We start from the raw sequence: 27,479 nt of genomic DNA, 5'->3' as shown, positions 1-27,479 counted from the left end.
CATTAGAGTTAAATGTATTTAAAGTACAAACTAGATGGCCTTATATAGGAATTAGAAATAAATGTACTTAAAGCACAATCTAGATAAGGATATGTGAGCATTAGAGTTAGATGTACTTAAAACACAAACTAGATAGGTTTATTCTCTGTTTCTGCCATCAAGCACATTTAATATAAGCTAATGACAGGTTCACTTTGTCATCTGCTTCCTGCTTGTATGAAAAATGCTGACTTGTAATGCAGCTCTGTTTATTACCTGGTTGTATGGTGTTTTTTTGACATACGTGGCCAAACAGGATAATGATGTAGTTTTGATCATTTATGTCACAAGGTTTAACCTAATAACTCACTGCCACCATAAGAAACAAGTCTAATACTTTACAAGTGACCATATAAACAGTGGATATATATTGTGCAGAGTGTTAAATTCCCTTGTTATGTTTCTGATGTGATGATTATTCTAGAAGAGCTCTAAAATCTTTGAGAGAGCATTTTTTATATATACAAAAGATGACACCATTCTAGTTACATTTGTAGGAGTTGTAGAAAGTCCACGTCCTTGCTGAGAGATTCACTCCGTAATTGTCCTTTCCTACTAATACCTCAGTGTCCTGTGATGTTCCAAGCCTGGCTCTGCAGTGAAAAGGCTAATAGAGAATGAAAAATGATAAGTCACTCCTGTTCAGCCTGTCTTCAAAGAACCCCATTCAAAAAGAAAAGCTATACCGATGCCAACTATCATTGCATGCCTTTCCAGAATAAGTAATGTTATTAAAACATTAATAAAACATTAACATAATGTGTTATTCATTTTTACCTTCAGTATTTTGAAACTCACTACTAACCATTACTGATTCATTTCTGAAAGAAACTTGCGTAGCTATTTGGGTTGCATGTTTAAATGTTCCCTATCTTGTAATAAGATCAAAAAAGTATCTTCAAGGACCTTGTAGTTTAAGCCAGAACACATGTATCAGTATATTTACTAGTTCAAAATAGTTGATGTCAGTTTCATTTTCAACTGTTAGGCAATTTGTATACTGAGAGCCTTTTATTCTTGTTCTGTAAAATACATATTTTCTGTTCTGTGAATGTTGTCCATTGTTATTGTACTAATTGGGTTTGGTTCATAATATCAGCAGCCAACTTATTTAGCTCTAGATACCATGTTTAAGTTGTTAATACTTATCTGTCAAAAAGACACCATATCAAGAAATTAATATCATGATTAATGCATTTTTATAACATAAAAGCAGGAAGTCAAAAAAGTGTTTTTGCAAAGAGCTAGTTATATATACAACTCCGAGACTCCCTTCCATCTGTAATAGTCGACGATCACTCAGACAGTTGCAGGGATTAGCCACTAAGTCATTGGGATACTCAGGAAGAGGCACTTGACCATCTGCCTCTTGAGAAACTGTCCTTCAAACAACTGGATGACGCCCTGCTATTTACATATGCCGCAATGTGCTTTCCTAACTAGACAGAGTAATAAGACTAATAAGAGCTCATATGTCATTTAGTTTTAACGGCTGTAGGGTTGCATAACATGAGTTTATCATGGTCACATGGACAGAAGGAGCATGACTTGAGCTTCTCTTAACCTGACCTCTAGTCCAATATTCACACATGTTAAAGGACTACTTCATCAATTCTCACAATATATTCTGAAGAGACATAGTGAAACACTGGCCAGGATTCAGAAAAAGGCCTGGCAGCGGATGGCATGACCAAGACAAAAAGTGCTTTTTAGCTCAATCACAGAAACCAAAGATTAAAGGAAACACAGGCTGCAATCAGGAAAGATTATCAGCTAACTTTCATGACTTTGAATTCTGTGGTAATTACCACAAGCTCTGGCAAGCACTTAGCTACAGTAATCACCATCAGCGTCCCATGCATTACATTCACACGGGCACCCCCTCATTCATTCATTCCTCCACCTACACACATCCATCCAAACATACACACACATCCCTATACCTCTCAACTGCCTCTGACTGACCAGAATATCCAGGATTTTTGCCTCTTGATTTGGCTTTGTATCCCTGTCACAGATTAATGCAGTAAGCAATGCCAGCCCATACAGTTTCCCACTTTTTTCTTCATGTGCAGCTTTTTGCTACAAAATCCAGCATTTTATTATGTTTTCAGTTATTCAAAGTACTAAAAGTGCCCTAGTGTCTAGTGTACCACCATATTACAGCCGCTGCTACCCCCCAACACACAAACATGCACATGCACATACAGAGGCACTTAACTTACATCAAACACACACCCCTCACTGAATTACTCAATTATACACTCACCCACTCATCTCTTCACCCATATGCACATACCTATCCTATCTATTCTCCAACTAACCCCCTACTGCAACCACCTTATCAGAGAGAGAGAGAAAGAGAGACACACACACACACACACACACACACACACACACACACACACACACACACACACACTCACCTAAGATTGCTCTGTGTACAGTAATACACACAGCCATACACATATTCAGTCACAAATACACACACCCATCCCTGCAACACTACCTGTCTGCCAAACTTCCCATCACTTACCTCTAACTCAGTCTCACCCATTGAAAAAGCTGGGTGAATGCTTGCTTTTGTCTGAGTTAATTACGGTGGCTCATGGTAGTGATTTCTGCAGCTAAGCAGTTCTGTGATTTACTCATCTGTGTGACTCACTCACTGCAGACATTTCCAGGGGTGAGCATTATCATAGGCCTCTCCCTCAGAATGCCTCATTAGCATTTGCTTTAGGCCAGAGACAGACATCTTACTACAGTACAACACCTCTTCGGGTAAAGCATAGTGGCAGAGCTGTCTCTGAATTTGAAACAGCTACCACCAGCAGTAAAGACAGTTTACCGCTAGTGGTAACATTTGTGAATCGCAGGGATTATGTATCCAGATTGTATGTACAGTGTTCTAGTATCTAAACTACCACCAGCAGTGAAGATAGTTTACCGCTAGTGGTAACATTTGTGAATCGCAGGGATTATGTATCCAGATTGTATGTACAGTGTTCTAATATCTAAACTACCACCAGCAGTAAAGACAGTTTACCGCTAGTGATAATATTTGTGAATCGCAGGGATTATGTATCCAGATTGTATGTACAGTGTTCTAGTATCTAAACTACTACCAGCAGTAAAGACAGTTTACCGCTAGTGGTAACATTTGTGAATCGCAGGGATTATGTATCCAGATTGTATATACAGTGTTCTAGTATCTTAACTACCACCAGCAGTAAAGACAGTTTACCGCTAGTGGTAACATTTGTGAATCACAGGGATTATGTATCCCGATTGTATGTACAGTGTTCTAGTATCTAAACTACCACCAGCAGTAAAGGCAGTTTACCGCTAGTGGTAACATTTCTGAATCACAGGGATTTTGTATCCCGATTATATGTACAGTGTTCTAGTATCTAAACACAAAAAGGACAAACTAACGGAAAAGGAACAATTATTCTTGATACTGGCATACGAATTGTTAAAATGGACTACTATCAAAACTTCTTATGAAATATCTGTGTCATACATCACTTTGCATTCTTATTAAAAATAAGAAAATAGGATTCATGCTGGTATTGCTTGTTTAAACCTCTGTTTATTAAGTTAAAAAAGGTAATACATGCTTCCCCCTTGTCAGAGCTTCGTCAGATCCAAGTTATACATACCAGTAACAAGCAGTATATACTTCTCTCTTTTCCACATAAAAACCATGTAAATTACAACAAATGCTTTAATCCAAGAGCATTTAAATAGATCATATTCAGTGACAGGGATTGATACAGTGGCACATACAAGGTTTGCATCTCTATTGAGTTTTCCTCCTCTAAAGTCATTGTGTATCTTGTTAGTGTACCAGGTATAATGCAACAAAGATCGCACAGAAGAAGATGTGACAGAAGTCAATTTTAAGAATTCATATGCTGATATCAAGAGTAATCCATCCATCCACAACCCCTTTTTCCCATTTTGCAAATGGCGTTGAGGTCTCCTTCGACAGTAATCATTCATGTACAATTAGCTGTCCATTTTTTGTGTTTTGATCTTCCTTAAGGAAAGTTTTTATTACCTTTAAGCCACATTATATTTCCTCAGTACTAGGTTATATTGTTTAAATTTTGTAGTATCTCTATAAAGTTATGTCTAGTAATCTGGCAGCATTTCATGTTCTTTATTCTTGTGTTTTAATTCTTTTTAGCTTGTATAAAATAAATAGCTGTGCTCAGTGGAACTACTACAATATTGACAAAAATTAGATTTACTACACTTTACCGCCACAAATCAATGCCTTCCATCATGTTGCATTTCATTTAATAGCTGGCAAATGAACTGTATATAGTGGATGTACTGGAAAAGCTTCAGATATTGGATAATGATGCAAGCACTTGTCTCTTCTTTTTGATGACAGTCATTTACTGGAAATATAGATGGCAGCAGCAAGAAAGTAAACCACTTTAACCCGCCAATTATGGGCAGATTTATCAGACTGCATGCAAAAAGATTTAGCAAGCGTCCTACCCTAAGGATGGAACTCTTTGGCTGTAACATGCACAGTAAGTTTACCAGATAAAATGATCGTTCTCAATCTAATTTTAGAAAGTAAATATACTAAACCTTCAGTGTACCAGTGAACTGCTCCACGTATGTTCCATAGGAGTGATTTCAAAAAGATTAAATGACAAATATCTAATTTTTCTAATATAAGATGTAAAATGTTCATTGTTCAAACATTTCAGCATTCTACTACATGTTTTACATTTATTAGTATTGTTTGGTTCCCCCTAATCAGGTATTGAATTATAAGAAACGGGGGTGGATTGTTACTTTTGGTTTCTTAATTAGGCCAGGTCAGGCCAGGACTTAACAAATATTTTTATTAATATTAAATGTATGGGATTTAACAATATACTTATCCATTTGCTGATGCTGAAAGAAATTTCAAAATAATCATAAGGTGTAAGTATTGCTCTATAACTTTTTCTTTAAATATAATAGCTACATGTGTTCTAATTTTTATATATATATATATATATATATATATATATATATATATATATAGAGAGAGAGAGATAGTGCGCTAAGATAATTTCTTGAATTTACTTGATTCATTTTTCAACTTGATTGGTTAATTTCTAGTAGTGAATTTGAATAAATTCTGGTTGTTGGCATCTCACTTCATTGAGAAAACCACTGGGGAAGACCCTACTTCCTGGGTCTGTTGTGGGATGGAGCTACACTAGTTGGTGAGTATAACTGTCACTGTTGGTTCTTTGTTGTACTTTTACTTTGGTGATTCCATGCACTCAAAGCTAGTTCTCCCTGAGTGTACTTGGAAGCACTTCTATATACATATGTGGGTAAACGTCATTCAAAAGAACATTCAGTGTTAGGAGGATCAAGCTCAGTATCTAAAAAAGTCCTCCAAAGAACATGTCACCATAAAGGCCCAGATTAAATGCCCTCATGCCTATTCATTTGTCTGATTTTTTTAAAAGAATTAACAGAGACTTATTTTTCCAACTAATAATGGAGGAGTGCTACCTTCAATGAAAAATGTTATTCTACCCAGAAGATAAAGCAAAGGCTCAACCTACAAAATAGTTCTTATTCTTGGTGTTCACTAAATGTCTTCTACTTTGAATGTCTGCCATATTCCCAATACTGCTGCCTTTAAGACATTTATAAATAATAATAACGTTACCCCTTAGTAACCTCTATTTAACTGGAGGTGGGATTATATCAAGGATCAGCTCTGAGCCCTTTCTTGTTAGTAATGTTGATGGACAGGTTGACAGATGAGATCAGACAGGAGTCCCCATGGACTAATGACATTGTGATCTGTAGTGAGAGTAGGGAACAGGTTAAGGAGACCCTGGAGAGGTGGAGATATGCTCTAGAGAGGAGAGGAATGAAGGTCAGCAGGACTAAGACAGAATATATGTGTGTGAATGAGAGGGAGGATAGAGGAATGGTGAGGATGCAGGGAGTAAAGTTGCCAAAGGTGGATGAGTTTAAATACTTGGGATCAACAGTTCAGAGTAATGGCGAGTGTGGAAGAGAGGTGAAGAAGTGATTACAGGCAGGGTGGAGTGGGTGGAGAAGAGTGTCAGGAGTGATTTGTGACAGACAAGTACCAGTAAGAGTGAAAGGGAAGGTCTACCAGAGGGTAGTGACACCAGCTATGTTATATGGGTTGGAGATGGTGGCACTGACAAAAAGCAGGAGTCAGAGCTGGACGTGGTAGAGTTAAAGATGTTAAGATTTGCACTGGGTGTGGCGAGGATGGACAGGATTAGTAATAAGTATATTAGAGGGTCAGCTCAGGTTAGATGGTTTGGAGACAAAGCCAGAGAGGTGAGATTGTGTTACTTTGGAGATGTGCTGAGGAGGGATGCTGGATATATTGAGAAAAGGATGCTAAGGATGGAGCTGCCAGGTAAGAGGAAAATAGAAAGGCCTACAATAAGGTTTATGGATGTGGTGAGAGAGAACATGCAGGTGGTTGGTGTGACAAAGCTAAATGCAAAGGACAGGAAGAAATGGAAACAGGTGATCCACTGTGGCGACCCCTAATGGGAACAGCTGAAAGAAAAAGAAGAAGACCCATCCTTCCTTGTATTCTTCTGATAAAATGTCTTTGTATTCTTTTCAGTCTATCTAACTGAACTGTATCGCACATGCACATAAACTCACAATATTCTAAAATGGGTCTAACTTTAGATTTACAGAATGGAAGTAAAACCACCTTATCTCTACTAACTACACTTCTAAAGGTATTATTAATCTTGCAATAACATCTTCTACCAGTATCAAGCAAATGACTGCCAAAACTTAAGGAGTTGCCAATTTTAATACCAAAACCTTTTGCAACATTAATGTGCTGAATACTAACCTCATCTAAAGCATGGGGATATTTAGGGTTCCCTTCCCCAAAATGCATGACATAGGTTTTATTAACATTAAATTTCATACAATTCTCTGAGACCCACCTAAATAACTTGTCCAAATATGGCTGAAAAGAAAACTGATAACCCATAAATAACTGAACTAACTTTTCCATCATCTGCATATTTACTGATCCATATTTTTTTATTTTCTTGAAAACTTGACCCATAACTGAGCCCTGAGGGAGCCTCCTGCAGTTATTTCAACCTCATCTGAAAATATATCTTTACCCTGTCAGCCAGTTATTAATTCATCTAATTATATACACACTGATGTCACTTTCTTTTGGTGTAGTAATAATCTTAAAATGTGGCATTGTGTCAATGGCCTTCAACATATCCAAACAGATAATATCATCTGCTACCTCTCCACCTAGTAATGTCCTTAAATGCAAGCAAAATTAAATCAAATCATTACCACAGGACCATCTGGCTACAAAACCAGACTGAGTAGCGTCAAGTCTCCTATTCAAAATATTAATAATGTATTTAGAAATCACCTGTTCATAACATTCTCCCACAGTACTAGTCAGGCTAGTTGGGCCATATTATTCAACCATACACTGCTCATCACCGTTCAACACTAGTACAAAATCAGCCAATTTCCAAATTATGTGCACATAGCCTGTATCAAGTGATCTTTGAAAAAAAACAGTCAAACAAACGGTTATTTCTTCAATAACAGCTGATAAAAAAATTGCATGTATGCCATCAGGGCCTGCAGTTGAACTAATTTCAATCATCTTCAACAGGTCATCAAAGCCTAACAAAAAAGAAAAGGGCCATCACCAGAGACATCAATTGAAATATTTCTCTTAACAAAATTTCTGTCAGGGCCTACAATATGATTCAAAAATACATTAGACAATAAGCTTTTGTCAGTAACCAACTCACAACCAACTGTAGTAGCATCACCTGAATGTACAACCATCTTAAATTGATTCAGATGCCAATTAAAAAGCCTTTTTATTCAACATCACATTACTGTGATCCTCTTTTCATAATTATTCTTTGTTAACCTAACCAGTCTGTTTAAGTATTCCCCAATACCCAAAATTTATTTAGTTTTTTCCTCCCTGACCTTTTTTGTCAGTCTTTACCATAAATTCTAAACCTTTCTATGTAGTTTTTCCAAGGAAGCATTCCACCATGGAGATTTATATCCACTAAGTTTCATAGGAACTAGTGGTAGAAAAATCATCAATCAATCTATGTAAAAAAATAGTTTTTCCTAACTTTTCTGTATAGTGACAGAGCCAATTGAATATCATCAATTCCAATCAGATAATTCCATCCTTATCTTGTCATAATCTGCTCTATAAAAATCATACCAAACCCCTGATTATTCATGGACTTAATGGGCCTAGGAAACCCATATGTCCAGGAAATACTATAATGATTTGAACATATAAATGCTTCACAAACCTTACAATGTTCTGTTAACTCCTGATGTTTAACCCAAAGTATGTCCAAGATACTAACACCTCTAGTTGGAGATGACACCAACTGAAAATACCCCATTCCTACACTTACATCAATGAACTTACCTAACAAACCTTTATTTAAATTCAGTCCAGCCCAGTTAATACTAGGGGTATTTAAATCTCTGATCATAAAACTTAGTTTGACATGGAGGCTTATAAAATAGTACCATTTTGCATGCTTTCAGCCCACTACTCAGCTTAACTGAAATTATCTCAAAATTGCTATCTGCATTGTGTAAGCTAAATACCAGATTACCTTGAATGTAAACAGAAACATCCCATCTTTTTCCCATATCCTTTGTCCTGTGACAGGCCTTACATATGACTCAATGGTAATTTATTTTCTAAAAAACAGGTCTTGTTTACCATGACCACTTCATAACCATCACATATCACCCTTGTTTCTAAAAGGAAACTTTTTATTCAAATTTCTAAAGTTACATACAATAAAATAAACTTCAGCTATAAGTTCCTACCATACCTAAGGGATGCTTTCAATGAGACTAAGTTAAAAATCAACTCTTGGTTTTCAATAACTTGTTCAGTAACAAGTTCAGTACTTTGCAAGTAACAAGATCTTCTAACAATATTTCTGAACCCACTAGCCTCCTTGACCAAGGCATTACTATAATGAAAAGTTGGAATGACATGTTTTTTACTTCACTCAGACCTATCAGCTGTTTGATAACATGAGTAAAATATTCCACATTAGTTCTTCCAGCATCATTTATACCTGCTACAACTACATCTAATTTTCCCATCCTCAAACATCATTTTTAGAGTAACCAAAATATGATACATCTTACATCCAAATTATTAGAGATAATAGTGGATGATAACCTTAAATTTGATCTGCATATACAAAATTGCACAAGAAAATGCATCAAAAACTACGGATGCTTTATAGAGCCAAAAACGTTCTCACTAACGCAACTAAAGATACACTTGCCACTACTTATCTCCTCTCCACTCTTCTTTATGGCATTCCCATTGTGACTAACCTTCAGGTGTTACAAAAATTGAAACTTCAACAATCTATAACAAAGTTGTTAAATTTGCAGCAAATACTCCTTTCAGCACCCACCACTGTATAGCACTATAAAGCCTCTATTGGTTAGAACTGTCCCATCAACTAACATATACACAACTTCTTACCACCTATAAAATTATCTAGAATATCTCTGCTTGTTCAGCACTAAATGCCATTCTATGCAACTATGTTCCTAGTTGGTTATTATGATTTAATGACCAAAAACTCCTGTCTGTCAAGAAACCTATCCAATCTGCTGGGCATTGTGTGTCCTTGTACCATGTTTCTGTGGCCTGGAACTCATTATCTATATCCATCAAGTCATTTCCCTTAATCTTTTCCTTCAAAACCATTCTGAAAGACTTCCTTGCCAAAAGCTGGCTCTGTTCTTACACAACACCATGATAAACTATATCCCTAAATGTGGACAAATACCTACTCATACCTTACATCTCCTTGCTCTCCCTTATTCATTCACTTCCTTACTTTTATCAGTTTCTCTCCCCTGGATTTCTCTCTAAATATACCATCATCCTGCTTTTCTCTCACTTCATATTGCAATTCCTATTTGTTTTACATTAACATACCTTTGATTTCTCTATAAACTAGTTAAACTTTCTCTGACCATTGAATCACAGGTTCATAGGTTTTTACTAGGCTAACAACCACAAAGGCCTTTTTAAGCATAGCCATGCATCCCAAATCTCTGACAAGTTCTGATACCCTTGATAAGTGTAAGCAGGGGTTTGGGAGATGAACCATTTACAGGTTACCTGTTTACATTAGAGACATAGGTGCCAAACCAGGGATGAATTTTCAGTTTCCCATCCAATTGCCCAATTTGCACTTGAATTGGGTTAGGGAGAAACTCTACTTCACATGGATGGGGAGCTTGTTCCGTTGATGCAGTAGTCTCTGGTATACATACCTATCTCTCCAGCAAGACCTATTTATATCACAGGCAAGGTTTAAGTCTTTAGAATGGATAATTCTGGTGCTGTTTGTTTTGTAGATATGCAGGAGGTCCATCAGAGTGGAGTCTGATAATGCCCTGTATGCCAGGCATAAATCTCCCTTCAAAAGCCTATAAGAGACAGAATACAGGGATAGGGAATTGAGGCAGTCTGCATAGGACATTTTAGTGAGCAACTGCTGTGGATGTTCCATTTGCTGGATATGCCTGGTTAGCTGCATACCAAAGGGGGCATTGTACTCAGTGATAGGTCTGATGAATGTCGAATACAGTGGAACAATGACTTCCTTGGACTTAGATGTCATACCTTTGTTTATAAGTTGTGCAATATAGAATAATTTTCACCACTGTAGACACATGAAGGTCAAAGGCTAGATTACTAGCTATGTATGTCCCTAAGTCCCTGACTACTGGGTCAACTCTAAGGGGTGTGTTGTCAATATGATAGTTACCAGGGATGGACGACTTTACTATTTTGCATTTCTTGACATTTAGTTTTAGTCCATGGCTCTGACACCAGTTTTTTGTCTGTGTCAGCCCCTCCTGGATAACATTTGTGTCAGTGTGAGATTCAATGACAGCTCCTAATTTGCAATTATCTGCAAATGTAGTCAGCCAATGACCACTGACATTGGCCTTGACTTCTGAAAATAAATGTCAAAAAGAAGCAGTCCAAGGACTGATCCCTGAGGGACACCACTTGTGACTGGCCTCTTTGTAAAGGTGGACTCCACAATTCTATCTTCCTGGGTCCTGTCTGTGAGCTAGTTGGCTATCCACTGGGTGACATACAGGTTTGTACCTAACCTCTTGAGTTTGTCAACAATGCCCAAGTGGAGTGTTCTGTCAATTTTTGGGGGCAGGTCAAGGCAGGCAGTGTGAACAATTTTTCTCTCATACATTGCTTTGGTGATCTTCTCAAAGAAGTCCACCAGGTTGAGTAGGCATGATCTGCCCTTGACTAAATCAAACTCCAGTGTCTGGAGGTTTGCTATATCTTTATTGATCATCTCCATGATAATTCTTTCCATGGCTTTACATATAAGACTAGTGAGACTTATGCATCTGTAATTTCCAGGTTCTGTAGATGGCCCAGCTTTGTGCAGAGGGAAGACTGTTGTCTTTCTCCATTCATGAGGCATGGAACCTCTTTGGAGGCTACAGTTAAATAGTAATTCCAGAGGCCCTGATAAATCATGTTTCATGCTATATCCTGGTATATTGTCTGGGCCCATTCATGCAGTGGTCTTGGTCTTAGAGAGAGCATTAAGGACCTGTTCTGTAGTGATAGTAGGTGGAGTTATATTTGATGATATTTCCAGAGGGAAGATTGAGGGGGGTAGACAGGAGTAAAGTTAGAACTGAATATATATGCCAGGAGGTTTGCTATGTCTTCTGGCTCAGTATAGGTGGCTCCATTTACAATGAGCTCTGCACACAGTTGTGTATTGCCTTTGAGGTTGAGGACATAGCTAAAGAATGCTTTCTGGTTGTCTTTGGCCTGGGATGCCAAACTTACATGGGCACTGGAACCATAGAATCGGGGGGGGGGGGGCTCTCCCACTTTTGCAGCTGTAAGACCTGTCAGGAAAAATTAATGAAGTGGAGTTTTCATGCTAACGTGGATTCACGTGTGGAAATGAAACTAACTAAACTAGCTGTTCTTGTTCTCTTATTGATCTGTGTTACAGCAGTTATGCTGCCGCTGTTCCATTGGTGCTGCCAGAGTCATGCCGGTAAGGAGAGTTTTATTCTTTTATTTGCAGGAGTTATGCTGCTCCCGTGTGTGTGTGTGTGTGTGTGTGTGTGTGTGTGTGTGTGTGTGTGTGTGTGTGTGTGTGTGTGTGTGTGTGTGTGTGTGTTCAAAATGCCCCAGTTAGGTATACCTGGTGGTTAGAGTTACTCAGGCTTGAACAAGAGCCTGAATTCTCTATCCATGCCACCACTTGTGATTCAGGGAGTTGAGTCCATAGCTCAATAGTTAGCTCATACTTTTGGTTTGCTCCTCTTAAAATTTCTGGTTTTCTGGCAAATCAGTGAGAAATGAATTCACTAAATAATGATAGCCCTTTAAGTTTCAGTCTTTCTATTTTTCAGGAAACACATGATAACACAAAACACTTTATTTTAGCAACTTTCTAAGATTATACAAGCAATATTTAAAATGTGTCCTTGGTTTTGGGCATTTGCCCTCCAAAAATAAATTGTGTTTTTTTTTTCCAGATTTCTTGTGCTGCGAAGTTGAGAGATTTAGTCAAGTGGATTTTACAAGGAGCTGATAGCTTCAGGGGAAGAGAAGTTTAGTGCTACTTATGCTAAGTGGTTTGCATTGTTAGTAGCACAACAGGTAGTATACTTGCTTTTGATGCAGAAGGCTGTGGGTTCTACTCCCACAGTATGCAGATGGATCACTGATACTATACTGTGTTGTACTTTAAAGGGAGTGGATGCTGCAGTCCTATGAATGTTCTCCTTTGGAGGAGTTACCTAGTAACAATTAACCTGTCATCAGTTTGCCATCCATTTGCCATTGCAAAATTACTAGCTTATTATTTTTTTAATGTAGCATACGCAATTTATTCTTCAAGGGCAACAAGCACTTTATTTGTAGATGAAACAATGAAATATAAAGTTGTTTGCTAGTAAGAACTCCTTTATTAGTTAGAGATCCCTGGGAGGGTGGCCTAATGGTTAAGGTGTTTGCCTTGCAAGCACAAGGTGCAGGGTTTGAGTCTCACAGGGGACAACTGGCTAGGCTTAAAATGGCTCGGAAGGGCAGTTAACTTAGTACTAATCTATGAACCTATGAACCCATGTGGAATTATTTAGATGACTTACTTCTGCAGTGATTTTGCATATTTACTGATATTGGTGGATTGTATAAGCCACGGTGGTGCAACGGTAGCATTGTCGCCTCACAGCAAGAGATTCTCTCGTTCGATTCTTGGCTGGAGTGCCTTCTGTGTGGAGTCGGCATGTCCTCCCACAGTCGAGTGGCATTTGAAAGACATGCGTGAATGGGTGTGCCTTTGTTGAAGGTTGGGAGTTGGGCTGGCACCTCAGCACCATAAAAATCGACTGCCAATCATTAGCGGACCGGAGTTCCGCTGTGGTGACCCCTAACCGGGAAAAGCCGAAAGAAGAACAACAACTGATATTGGTAGATTGTAATGACAGAAGTTTGAGTGGCCTTATATGGTTCATAGGTAGGTACTAGGCTATTGGCCCAAGGAACTAAGTAAGCCTAGTCAACAAGGTTCCCTGGCTTACGCCACCCAAGAAAGTTAATTTCCTGTGCCCCTGTCAAGCAGAGCCACAGAAGTGATCCCCGGGGTGTATTTCCTATTTCCCATCCACACATCAAGACTTTTCTTGAAGAATGCTAATGAAGAACTTTGCTTGACATAGATGGATAACTTGTTCCAGAGTATGGGAAGTCTCTGGGACAGGAATCTATCCCTCCAGCATGTCCTGTTTATTGTAGTGACAAGGTTTAGGTTCCTAGAGCCTGTAGCTCAGAGGGATTAGGATTTCTTTAGGTGTAGCATGTCCAACAGCTCTGGGTCTAACATAGCTTTATATGTTAGGCAGAGATCTCTTCAGAGAAGGCGATATGCTACAGAGTAAAGCTGGAGTTTTTTTGAGACGGTCAGTGTAGGGCATCTGTTTGAGGCCAGTAATCCTCATTGTGAGGTACTTCTGTGGCCTTTCCAGCTGCTGTAGATGTCTTGTGATGTACATTCCAAAAGGTGTTGTACTCTATAATGGGTCTAATGAGTGCCAAGTAGAGGGGAACAATGACCTCTTTTTTCCTGGATGAGAACCCTTTTGTGATGAGGTGTGCCACATAGAAGGATTTCCTGACTACTGTGGCGGTGTGATTATCAAAGGAGAGACTGCTGTCCACCTGGGTCCCAAGGTCTCTTATCACACATTTGGCATTAAGTAGACTGCCATTTATGTGGTAGTTCATGGGTACAAAGTTTTTACCAAAGGGGATGACAATGCACTTTGTGGCCATGCCTCTGACACCAGGCATCTGTCTCAGTGAGGCCCTTCTGTAGGATGTCCACATCATTTGGGGACTTGACTATGGCTCCTAGTTTGCAGTCATCTGTGAACTTCATTAGCAGGAGGCCTTCTGTGTTAGCCTGTACTTCAGAAAAGTAGATACCAAACAAGAGAGGTCCCAGGACTGAACCCCGTGGTACTCCATTTGTCACTGGTTTGAAGTCAGATTTGGAGTCTGCAACTTTTTGGGTTCTGTCAGTGAGCCAGTTGGCAACCCATCTTGTGACATAGAGATTTATACCTAGTGAGTTTAGTTATAATTCCAGAATGGGGGATGGTGTTGAATGTCTTGACAAGGTCAAGATAGGCTTTGTGAACCACCTTACCCTTGTCTATGGCTTTGGTGACTGCCTCAAAGAAGTCAATCAGGTTCAGAAGGCATGATCTGTTTTTCACAAACCTGAACTGGGGGGAGGGCCTAGAGTTTGGAGGCTACCACTGTCTTTGTTTATGAGTTCCATGATGATACTTTCCATGGCCTTGCAGACCAATCTCATCAGGCTAATAGGGTGATAGCTCCCAGGATCAGTGGTGGCTCCCCCTTTGTGGAGTGGGATAACTGTTGCTGTGCACTATTCAGTGGGCACAAAGCCTGATGTGAGATTATGATTGAACATGGTGCTTAGGTGGGGAGCCAGTTCATTCCGAAGTTCAAGTAAAACGCAGCCTGGGATGTTGTCCGGTCCCATGAATGCTGTGTTTTTGTTTTTAGAAAGTGCAGCTTTTACCTGCATAGATGTGATTACAGGGACTCTGCATTCTTCCTGTGTAGATATGGGCCCTTTATGGGGTGAGAGGGGGGTAAAGTTAGCACTGAACCTATCTGCCAGGATGTTGGCAATATAAGTTCATTCTGTAATTTTCATGCCATTGTGCTGTAACTCAGAGCAGATCTGGGTGTTGCCATTCAGATTCTTGACATAGCTATAGACCACTTTATGGCTGCCCTTAGAATCAGTGGCGATTTTGTTTTCGTAGCTAGCTTTGGAGGATCTTATAAGGGATCTCAGCTTCTTAAAGAGGCTGACCAGTGGGAATGTTGCCCAGCAGACAATGGTGCACTGATAAATAATCTTCTTCTTCTTCTTTCAGCTTTTCCCAGTTAGGTGTTGCCACAGTGGATCACCTGTCCACTCATGAGTGGCAGTGGAGTTTTACAGTGTCAAGTTGCCAGCCCAGCGCCCAACCTTCCATAGAAGGCACACACATGCACACATTCACACCTAGGGCCAATTTAGAGTGTCCAATCCACCTACTGCATATATTATATTATTTATCAGTACACCATTGTCTGCTGGTCAACGTTTTTTCTGATTTGCTTTTTGAGACCTGGCAGTTGCCTTACATGCAGGGACTGTGTTTTCTATTTTACTCACTTTTGCAACAATTTTTTCCTTCTGTTGTAGATTTTGTTTATGGCAAGGGACCACCGTATTGGCTTCCTTTTTTTGGAGGATAGCATCTTGGTTCTGTTTGAGAAAGCACGATCCATGCACTTGTGTAAGTGCTTATAGAGTGCATTTTTGTAGAATTCAGCAGTCATAACTGTATTGTCCATCTGCATGGGTGTCATGAAGTTTGCCACTTCTGTCTTAAGAAGCATGAAGTTGGCTTTGGAGAAATGTTTTACTGTGGTTTCCTTAATGGTGGGTGGGGGAGGGATGCAGCTATCTAGGGTGATTAGCTTATGGTTGAATCTGACCAACAAGGAATTGATTTCAGGTGTGGAACACCAGTCATTCATGTTGGTAATGACTAGGTCTAGGATATTATTGCCCCTAGTGAGGGTGTGGATAAGTTGATCCAGGGCATTGGAATTTATGAATTCCAGAAAGCGTTGAGCGAAGGAGTTGGTACATGAGTAGTTTTTCCAGTTAATGGTGAGGGTAGTTGAAATCACCCATTATTAGGGTGTTTGGTTGAACCCTAATATTTTCCATTATATCAAGAAAAGAGGAGTGAGAATCCTGGGGCATGGTGGGGGATCTGTAGCAAGCTACAATTTGGATTGCAGTTCTGCCCAGAGTTAGTTGCACTTGGATAACCTCGGATGCATTATGCTGCGCAACTAGCCTGGAGGTATGGATTTCCTTAATGAATATGGACACACCTTCACCTTTGGTGTTCTGGTCCAGATTAGATGGCCGAAAAGTGTGGTATGAGTTATAGCCTGGTAATGCAGGGGTGCTGTATAGAGCCTTGAACCAGGTCTCAGTCACTGCACAGATATTGATGTTCTCCATTTTAAGGAGTGCCTCGAGTGAGTGCATTTTGAGATTTAGACTTCTAGCATTGAGTAGCATTACTCTCAGTTTTTGCTTGCCTGTTCGTGTTATGGTGGTGAATTTGTCATTTGAACCTTGCCTAAAAAAGACACTATTGGGGCAGCAAGAGCCTTAGCCAGTATCCAGAATCCCATGGGCGACAGGTGCCGGCCATCTCTGGCAAAGCATCATGGTCTGTTGACCATGTCATCCCAGGCACACAAATACTGGATTCCCTTAGAATGACACCAGAAGCTTAGCCAATTGTTGAAGTCAATCATTTTGTCCTTGTACTGCGGTATCATTCTGGGCGATGGCAGGATGCTACTCAGGGCTTGGGTCATACCTGTCTGGGCTACAAGATCAGAGAGGTCTTCCATGTCTCTTTTCATGTAGTCCAGGGAGGTACGTCTCAAGTCGTTCACACCAACATGGACAATGACAGAGTCATATTTGTACTTGTTGTGGAGTGACCTGAGTGCATGGGGTATGTGGCGGATCCTGGCACCCAACAGGCAGCTGACAGTAACCTTCTCCTTGTTTAGCCTGGTGAGTGGGATGTCAGTGTGCCTGACTATAGAGTTACCTACGACTAGTGTGTTGGGCACGTTGTTTTGCCTTATTGGCTGTGGTTGAGTGGCACACTGAGTCTGCAGGCTATGTGTCATTTGGGTTGTGTTGGGGGGTGGAGGTTGCTTGCGTTTCTGCTTTGCAGGACTTTGTTGCTTAGTCAGATTATTATTGAGAGCCTCCGCGAATGTTTTTGTGATTCTATGTGTGGATTTTGATGGTGTAGGTTTAGTGGGACTGTGTGATGAGTGTGGTATGGTGCAAGTGCTTACCTTCTCCTCTTGACTGTCAAGTTCAGACTTGGTTGGAGAGAGCTTTGCCTCCAGTTTGGCTAGATAAGTGTATCTCTCACAGATTGTGGTGTTGGGTGGTAGGAGGAGAGGATTGTCTGTGTACATGAGGCAATTGCTACATTGCCTCATCAGATAGGCAGGTGAGAACACTGGGAGCTGACCCTTGGACATGCCTGAATAAAAAACTACTTTCTTCTAGACAAGTGAGGAAAGTGAGTATAAGAGCTGTATTTCTCTAAGCAAGTGAGGAAAGTAAGTACAAAATCTGTTTTCCTCTAGGTAAAGAGGAAGCTTGAGTGCTGTAGTAATTTGTAGCTTATTTAGTGCTAACAACAAGTTCTGAACAAGTGCTGAGCACGAATAAGCAAATTCAAGTGCTAAAACTAAGAATCTGTACCCGGATCTTGTGGTGGATATGCTAGTTAGTGCTTACCACTCCCACTGATAAGCTAGAATGCTTCCCTCCAACACAGAAAGGCTTGGGAGGGGGGGCTCATAAGATTACAAACAGTCCTGGATACAGCAAATATGTATCTGGACTAGACTAGTTGCAGGAAAAGTGGGAAACAAGCGCAAACATGGGCTTTTAAACCAGAAAGCTGAAAGAGATGGAAAAACTGCCCAAACGGCCAATAAACTACAATTTCTGGGCCAGAAACCACTCTTGTGGTAGATAGGCTACCTAGTGCTTATCACTCCCACTGATAAGCTAGAAGGCTTCCCTCCAAAACAGAAAGGCTTGATGGACTCAGAAGCTTACAAGCAGTCCTGGATATAGCAAATCTGTATCTAGACTAGACTAGTTACAGGAAAGGTGAAAAAGGAGTGCAAACATGGGTTTTTAACCCAGAAGGCTAAAAGAGTTTGAAATTTACTGAAATGAGTAGTTTTTTTCATTATTGGTTCATACATTTTGTTTCATTGCTTACTAGAAGACTGTTCCAAACTACAAATTTAAAACACATTCTAACAAGCGGTGCTGTAATACAATCAGATTAATACAATCAGGAAGGTGAATCAAAGAACGCAAAGTATGTTTGCTCACAGGATGCAGGAGATCAAAATAGGGGAAGAGACTAGTCACCAATGGAGTCCCCCAGGGTTCGGTGCTGAGACTTTTTCTGTTTGACATACACGATTCAAAAGTAAAAGGAAATACCAAAGGGCTTTGGCTGACTAAGTATGAGATGACTGAAAACTAGGAGCAGTTATTGAATCCTCAAATGACTTAACCATCTTGCAGGAAGGTTTGTCTCAAACAATGACTGGTGGCAGAATTGTGAATTGAAACTAAATGCCAAGAAATACATTATGGTATCCTTTGGGAAGTCATCTAATCCAGGGAGCTGACAAATTGACAATGCCCCCTGAGGACTGACCCAGTTGTTTGGCATTTGGAAACTTGTGTGTACAGTGACCTAACTTTTGACCAACATGTGCCCAGAGTCATAAGAAAGTCTTTCTATATTGCACAGCTTATAAACAAATTGATCGTGACTAGATCTAGAGATGTTATTGTCCCCCTTTACAAATCCCTCATTAGGGCAATCATTTTGTATAATGCCCACTTTAGCGTGTATCTGTCCAGACCCATGCAACACTTGGAATACCCACAGAGGTACCTTGCTAAAGGGATATAAGTCCTAAACAACAGGTCTTGCATGGACTACCTCAAAGAGTTATCACTATACTCAGTATCCTACAGAGTGCTTAGAGGTAACATGTCTGGCATACAAGGCATCCCCTGACTTAATACAGATGGACCTACTGAACATCAGCAAGTCAAATGGCACCAGAAATACTCAGTCCAGGTATCTAAACTGAATGTTGTGGAGAGATGGATATATATCACAGAGGCTACCACTGTTCCAGACAGACTATCCATTCAAGTAAAACAAAGCTCATCCCTGTCCATATTCAAATGCAACTTGAATCTAAGGATGGGTAATAGAAAATGTACTCCAGGATTGCCCCTCATGTCACTAATGGATAGAGGCATTTCCTAAATGTTGCATCCCTTGCATGGGTCCCCTCAAATTATCTATAGTATGATCACATTTATTCTCACTAGGGCTAATATACAATTATCAGCCATGGGATAGGTAAAACCAATCAGGAAATGTTAATTCAAGCACCAATAGGGAAATTGGCTAACCTTAACATGTCCTCCAAGTGAGCTTATGTTGTGGTAGTAAATCGTTTTAAAAAATTGCCCTTTTTAGATCAGTAAGTGCCCCTCTCTCCATTCCCCCCCCCCCCCAGTCTTCAACAGCTTCCGGTGCCTCTGCAAACTTATCTCAGATTTGGCTTTGGTAGACTTTATTTGTCCTCTGAGTTGTTTGTTTAGTATGAAGAGAATGCTTCTATCCTGCTGGGTGCTGCATCTCCTAATTTTTGCCATGATTTTCTTCCTCCTGTTATACGGCCTATTGATTTTGCGGTTACACCAGGGTGGCTTGTTTTTTGAGTTAGTTCTGTACTTCTTCTTGGTGGGTACAGCTGCCTCTATGCAACTATTAACATGCTTGTACAGAGCTTCTGGGAACAATTTTACATAGGCAGCAGTGTTCTCAGGGTTTATGGGAGCTTGAAATTTTGCCAGGTTCTCACTCAATAGAAGGAGGGTAGCCTTAGAATATTTCCTGAATATTCCAGGTTTAGCTGGGGGTTCAGATCTTATTTTTACTTCAAAGGGACCATTTTGTGGTCTTACCTTACCAGGGAAGGCATTACAGTAGGGAGTGTGTAGCAGTCTCCTATATTAGTGGGATCCAGATCCAGTATGGTTGCACCCCTGATATTGACTATCTGGTCCAGGGAGTTTGTGTTCACAAAATTCAGGAATCTCTGTGCATGCATGCTTGGTGTCATATAGGATTCACATTAATAGCGGCATAATTAAAGTCACCCATGAATATGGTATTGGGTTGGATGGTTAGTGTTACTAATAAGTTTAAATACATGGTATGGGTTTCCAGGGTCATATAGGGGGACCTATAGCTTGCAAGGAAGTGCTATTGGATTTTGCCTATGGTGATTTGAATATGGAGCAGTTCAAATGCATTATCCTGTTTGACCAGCCTTGAAGTGTATTTGTCTTTTATGTAAATAGAGACACCTCCAACTTTAATCCCTGCCTGTGAAGTAGCTGGCCTAAATATGTGGAAGGCATTACAACCTAACATTGTTGGTGTGCTCTCCGCAGCTTTAAACCATGTCTCAGTCACCACACAGACGTCAGCATTCTCTAGGGTAAAGAGAGTTTCTAGAGAGTGCAGTTTTTTGTTTAGACTCCTAGCATTGAGCAGTAATACCTATAGATTTTCTTGGTTTTGATTTGCCATGTCAAAAGTGCTTTCAGTTTAGCATTGCCTAAAAAAAACACTATGGGGGAAGACAATGTTTTAGCTAAAATTTGAAAGTCTAGAGAGGCCTGGTGCAGACCACTCCTGGCAAAGCAGCATGGTCTGTTGACCATCTCCTTCCATGCTGACAAATTATTGCACCCCCTTAGAATGACACCAGAAACTAAATCAATTATTAAAGTCAGTCATCTTTTACTCATATTGTGGCATCATCCTTGGAGAAGGTAAAATGCTATTTAATGCTAGCCTCATACCAGCCTGAGACACATATTCCGACAGCACCTTGATGTCTGTCTTCATATAGTCTAGGGAGGTACATCTTAGGTCATTTACTCCCACATGGACTATGACTGAGTTATATTGGTAATTGTACTCCAATGACCTGAGTGCCTGAGTAATGTGGTGGATCCTAGCCCCTGATAAGCAACTCACCGTGACTTTCTCCTTACTCATCCTGGTGAGAGGGACATCAGTGTGCCTCACGATGGAGTTTGCAATGACTAGAATATTGGATTGTGTGGTGGCTTGCCTTATGGGCTTAGAGGTGGAGGCCCCATGAGATGTAGCTCTATGAGTTGATGTCGGTGTTGTTATGAAAGAGTGTATTTGGGGCTGCTGAGGGTATTTGTTATGTGTGCTTCATCTAGGAGGTCTTTGTGCTTTAGGAAGGTTACAATTAAGTGCCTCAGCATATGTGGGTCAATATGTCTGCTTTGAATTGTTTGTGATGGGTACAGTGTGTGTACCATATCAATTTGTTTGAGAATTAACTGGTTGTCAGTAAACATTAGGCAATTTCTATATTGCCTCAGGATGCTCATATCCACCAACACAGTAATGGCGACAGTAGGAAAGCTCATAACCATGGCAACAGACCCTTTTTTATTGATTAGACAGTTGGAGTGAGAATATCAGTAACTGTCAGGAGTATCCGGTTTGCAACTATGGGGCAGTGCCTGTGTGCAACTAGGTATTGGAGAAATTTCAGTTGTACTTTTATATGAAAATGGTCACTCAAGGTGTCTGAGTCTATACAGGGTACTGCCAAACACTTGATAGGAAATTAATATGTAGACCCTGGAAATTTAAGGATGAAGTATTTAGGTGGATATTCTGAAGTTAGAAACAAATCAAGCAGTACTTACTGAAAACAAAGAATTAGCTTGTCAAGAATTATGAAAAGAGGGTAGTCACATGAATGGGTACTGACTGGCTACTATTAATGCTGGTCTCACCACAGCTTTACTCTGCTGGGATACAATGCTCCTTTGCTTCTTCTATCACCAAAAGCAAAATGTTAGCACCAATCCCAAGATGAGAAGCAGGCCGCAGCCTGTTTAATGATCCATCGTCTTGTCTCAGATGATGCAAGTGTCTGTAGGCTTGTAGCCTTTACCTGGTAGATGCCTTCAATAGCAGCGAACCAATCGGGAACTTTAAGCAAGGACAATCACTCTCCAATCAAAAACGGAATCAATGCGCTCTGCTCATTCTGTCACCAGGACCAGAATATAAGCATGGATTCCAAGCTGTCAGTTATAAAGCAGTGATTAGGCTTTCTGGTGATCAGCAGTCTCCAGGAAATAATGTCTCTGTACTCCTTCTCTCATCAGGAGTAAACAGAAGGACTAATTCCAAGATGACTACTGAGAGGCACAATGTGGGCTCTCTAATAACTGGTGGTCTTGCAACAGATGTTTAAAGGTAAGATGAAAAAAATGGTTTATCCTAAACACTGCAGTGTACACTAAGCAGTTAGATATGAAAGTATTTAACTTAAGTTTTAGCTGTCTAAGTGGAGAGCCACAATTTTTAAAAGAGCGAGATAGATTGAAAGAGGGTGGGTAATTTTGTATTCTGGTACTATGAAATACAGTAGGATGGCTAATAAATTTAAATAGTTGAAGGGGAGTGATTTCACAAAATGATAGTTTTGTGCTTACTCACACCAGCCAGTGAAAGTAAAGAGGGAAGGAGATACGTGGCCAAATTAACATAAGGGGCAGGCAACTAGAAAGACAGTGCTGTTTAAGAACACAACAGTAACAGGGTGAGAAATGGGAAAAAAACTCTGTCTGACTCACAAGAGACACAGCTGTGGTCTCTTTTCAAGTATTAATATGCAATTAAAAGCACAATACAAGTAAAACACAGTGTAAAAAAATGACAGTATACAAAATAGAAAAAGGCAATAAAGTAATACAAAATACAAGAACTAAAAAGTAAACTAACCTTTCCCTGACAGCAAGCTGTGGCAGAGTCTGGGTGACAGTTGTCATGCAACCTGTATGTGTTCTTAACTCATTCACTCTGGAGCAGCTCAGAGAAAGCTGCCTGCTTAATTCCACCATAGGAACAACAGTTCAGCCTGAGCTCATTTTCAGAAAATCCATTTGTAATACCATCCAGAAAACAAATGTTCATAACTCTTTAACTATAAGAGCTAGACTAAAAATGTAAACGTGAAAGTTATTCAGCAGACACAGACCTTTCCAACAGTGTAAATGCTGATAGTACATATCAAAGTTATTATTAAATATTTGGCAAGGAATGTTGATATTGTGCATATTTTCTACCTTTTTGGAAAAGCAAAGCACAATATCTTGGTCAGTGTACAATGTAGACCCATACAGTTTGCATTTCATTTGTTAGTATGAATGTCAGCTTTAACATTATACCTAAACCATTACTGTGTGATGCTCTTTTATGGAGATATTCACAGAAATATGATTAATATAATATTTCTCATAATTGATAAAGCATATCTCATCACCTGTAACAGACAGAGCCTACATATTACTGTAGAAGCTGTGCATCTGAATGTCAACTTCAAAATGATGCATCATTTGTGTGATCACCATGCTCCCTTGCAAAGATATGGGCATAATAATGAGAAGTATTGTAAATGTATAATTTTCATAATCCTACAAGACTAAACAAACTGTGATATGTGTACAGTGCACAGACACAATTCTTTTACCATATTGTAAGAAGCAACGCTGTCTTCAAAATGAGGTATTACTTGGCACACAGACATGCTCCCTTGCAAAGTTATTTACCAAAATATGAAAAAAATAATTTCCATAACCTAAGCCTGAAACAAACTTTGATATCTGCACATGTGTACAACATACAGGCACAATTCTTTTATCATGTTGGAACTACCAATACTGTCTTCAAAATGAGGTATTACTTGGCACACTGACATGCTCCCTTGCAAAGTTATTTACCAAAATATGAAAAAATCATAATTTCCATAACCTGAGGCCTAACAAAACTGATATCTCTACATGTGTACAGCATTCAGAAGCAGTTGTTTTACCATGTAGACACGTATGATTGTAACTATACACATTCTTGGTGTAGCCAACATACTGCTGAATGGGTACATGTAAAGAGAAAAAGCAAGGTAAGGACCACCACTCCACTAATAAACCCAGGACAGGCATGGGACTTCAGTGGCAGGCAAGGCCATCTGATCTGTCTGATAGCTGTGCTAGCTACCCACTCAGACAGCTGATACCACTGCAGTCTCACGACCTCCCTCAGTGTCAGCAGTCTACCTTACCTATGCCTTTCCTCTTTATATGTGTCCATTCAGCACTGGTCCCAAGGGATCACGTTCTGTATTACTAAGCCCTTCCTGTCATCTAAAATCGACACATGCCTGATAAATGCAGAATAAAAAAAGAAGCATTGCAGGATGGTTACTGACATATTAGATTGTACATGCTAGCACTCTCCTGAAACAGTTGCTCTTTCTCAGCATCTTCACCAGCTCCTTACCACAGTTATTTGCCAAACTCAGAAAAATATATTTTACACAACACAGTTCATAATAGAGTTTTACTTACCATACTGGTCCCTACTTGGTAATGGGTGTTTTCCATTCTTCTCACAATATTACCAATCCTGCATAGCTCTCCTCACGCCATTGTGGAGATCAGTCAAGAACAATGCAATGCCCTCCTCTGTTAGGTGAACGCCATCCTTTCTGAGCAGGTGAACATCTTCTGCAGTGATGCTGTCATGACAGACTGTAGATCCACCGACCCTGTGCAACAAGCCATGCATAAACCCATTCTGTAAATGTTGGGCGTTCTGCGCTGCCTGTTGTCTGTTTGCTGTTTTCCATATCTGTCAAGGAATTATGTCAGACCACACAAAATGACAACACAGCCACCACGACTGCAGGTTTTCAAAAATTGCTCTGATTTGAATCCGCAGCCTTCCGAGTGGTTGACTGATGACATCATTCCCTCCAATGTGCAGCACAAGGATGTCGGGCTCAGGGTACATGGAACACTTCTCTTCCAACAACTGCAGTACTCAGCTCCAATGCATACCACTTCTTGCAATCCAGTATACCTTCACACTAGATGTGGGGAAGCTCATGTTGTACTGATTTTCAGTTATGGAGGCAGGGCTGGCAGCCCATTGAATGTAGGAATGGTCACATACCCACACTGTCATTTGTCGTTCTCCTGGTCATGAAGCCACGTCAGTGGCAGAAGGTGGACAAACCTGCACAGGAAAGAAAATGCAGATTACTACTGATGTTTGACAGATGTATTGGAAGACTACATATATATATATATATATATATATATATATATATATATATATATATATATATCATATGCATTACCTGGTTAGCCCATCCAAATCTTCCATCCTAGCCCCAGGGGCAGTATTCTTTGCATTAGGTACATAAGTGGTGATGACGCTGCAGAGGTAAAAACCTACTCCACAGACACACACACACACACACACACACATACACACACACACACACACACACACGCACACACACAGGTTTTGCATTACCATGTTCTAATACATGTTAGTGTGGAGTGCAGGGGCATTCATTATCCTTCAGTAGAAATACTTTATCATTATAATTCAGTCAAAATAGTATAACACTTGGATGTTACTGAGCCCTTCCACCCATGACTGACAAAGCGTGGAAACATGCCCAACTACCGAGTATAAGCAGAAGTACAGTAATACAAGCAGAAATGTCAAACGTATCTGGTTCATCCATGCAAGAATTAGTCACAAAAGTAATAATTCCAGTTAGCGCATCTGACTATCACTCTGGATACAATAAGACCCGTCAATACATAAACAAAAAAAATATAATAACCATCACTGAAACCTGAGCTATAGATAACCTATACTTGTTACACAGTATCTGTATTACGATCTTCAGCTGTCTGACCGTGTATGCACAAGCACTTCCCTGGTACACAAATTAATTATTTCCCCTACCAACATCTTCATTACTACATGTTATACACATGTCCCTAAATGAAACATTCACCCAAATGACTCCTTCAGGAAAATGTTCAGATATGCACAATCACCAAAATTATATATATGCGTGTGACCAATGTATATATGTGCAAGTACATTATGTACATACATATATATCCCTATACACACACATATGCACACACACACACACACACACACACACATATATATATATATATATATATATATATATATATATATATATATATATATATATATATATAAAATACATAAAAAATGTATATATACAGCCAGAAAAAAAATCAGGGGTTTAGGAGGGTGGGCAGTTGATGAACAATGAGGGGGGTTGTTTGCAATGACTCCAAGCAGAGAAAAAACATAACCTGGCTTGTGCATTCATCAAAGTGATAACGACTTGTACTTCTGTGAATAACAGTGACAGCAGCTGAGACTTTTACTAGACAAGTGATAATGACTCACTGCTAGATTGTAACTGCACATATCGCTAATGTGATAATGACTAACTGCTACATTGTAACTGCACATATCGCTAATGTGATAATGACTAACTGCTACAGTGTAACTGCACGTATCGCTAATGTGATAATGACTAACTGCTACATTGTAACTGCACATATCGCTAATGTGATAATGACTCACTGCTAGATTGTAACTGCACATATCGCTAATGTGATAATGACTAACTGCTACATTGTAACTGCACATATCGCTAATGTGATAATGACTCACTGCTAGATTGTAACTGCACATATCACTAATGTGATAATGACTAACTGCTACATTGTAACTGCACATATCGCTAATGTGATAATGACTCACTGATAGATTGTAACTGCACATATCGCTAATGTGATAATGACTAACTGCTACATTGTAACTGCACATATCGCTAATGTGATAATGACTCACTGCTAGATTGTAACTGGATGTATCGCTAATGTGATAATGACCTTCCTTTCATTACTGCAAAGGTATGCATGCTGAGACACAGGTGATAACTGCTGCACATAACCTGTTGAGTAGGCATTCATTATATTACATTGTGCAGCTGTTATGTAACACACTCGGTATCATCAGTAAGGAGAAGACCTGAGTCATTCATTCAGATAGTATAACACTATTACTATTACTATTATTAGATATTACTGAACCCT

The 27,479-nt window shown here is 39.6% G+C and overlaps 1 protein-coding gene across 2 annotated transcripts in view; it reads left to right on the top strand.

The window, feature by feature from the left end:
- F8 (coagulation factor VIII) overlaps positions 1 to 27,479 on the top strand; it is a 2,728,596-nt gene that overhangs the window by 2,212,896 nt on the left and 488,221 nt on the right. For both annotated transcript variants that reach the window (XM_044057714.1, XM_044057713.1), the window contains one exon: positions 4,442 to 4,586. In XM_044057714.1, coding sequence (XP_043913649.1) covers positions 4,442 to 4,586 — 145 coding nt within the window. The remainder of the gene's footprint in view (positions 1 to 4,441; positions 4,587 to 27,479) is intronic.

Source organism: Protopterus annectens, chromosome 15.part0 (assembly GCF_019279795.1).
Source record: "Protopterus annectens isolate FY-2018-M chromosome 15.part0, PAN1.0, whole genome shotgun sequence".
Lineage (NCBI taxonomy): Eukaryota > Metazoa > Chordata > Ceratodontiformes > Protopteridae > Protopterus > Protopterus annectens.
The sequence above is the reverse complement of the archived record's forward strand: the minus strand, read 5'-3'. Positions and strand labels throughout refer to the sequence as shown.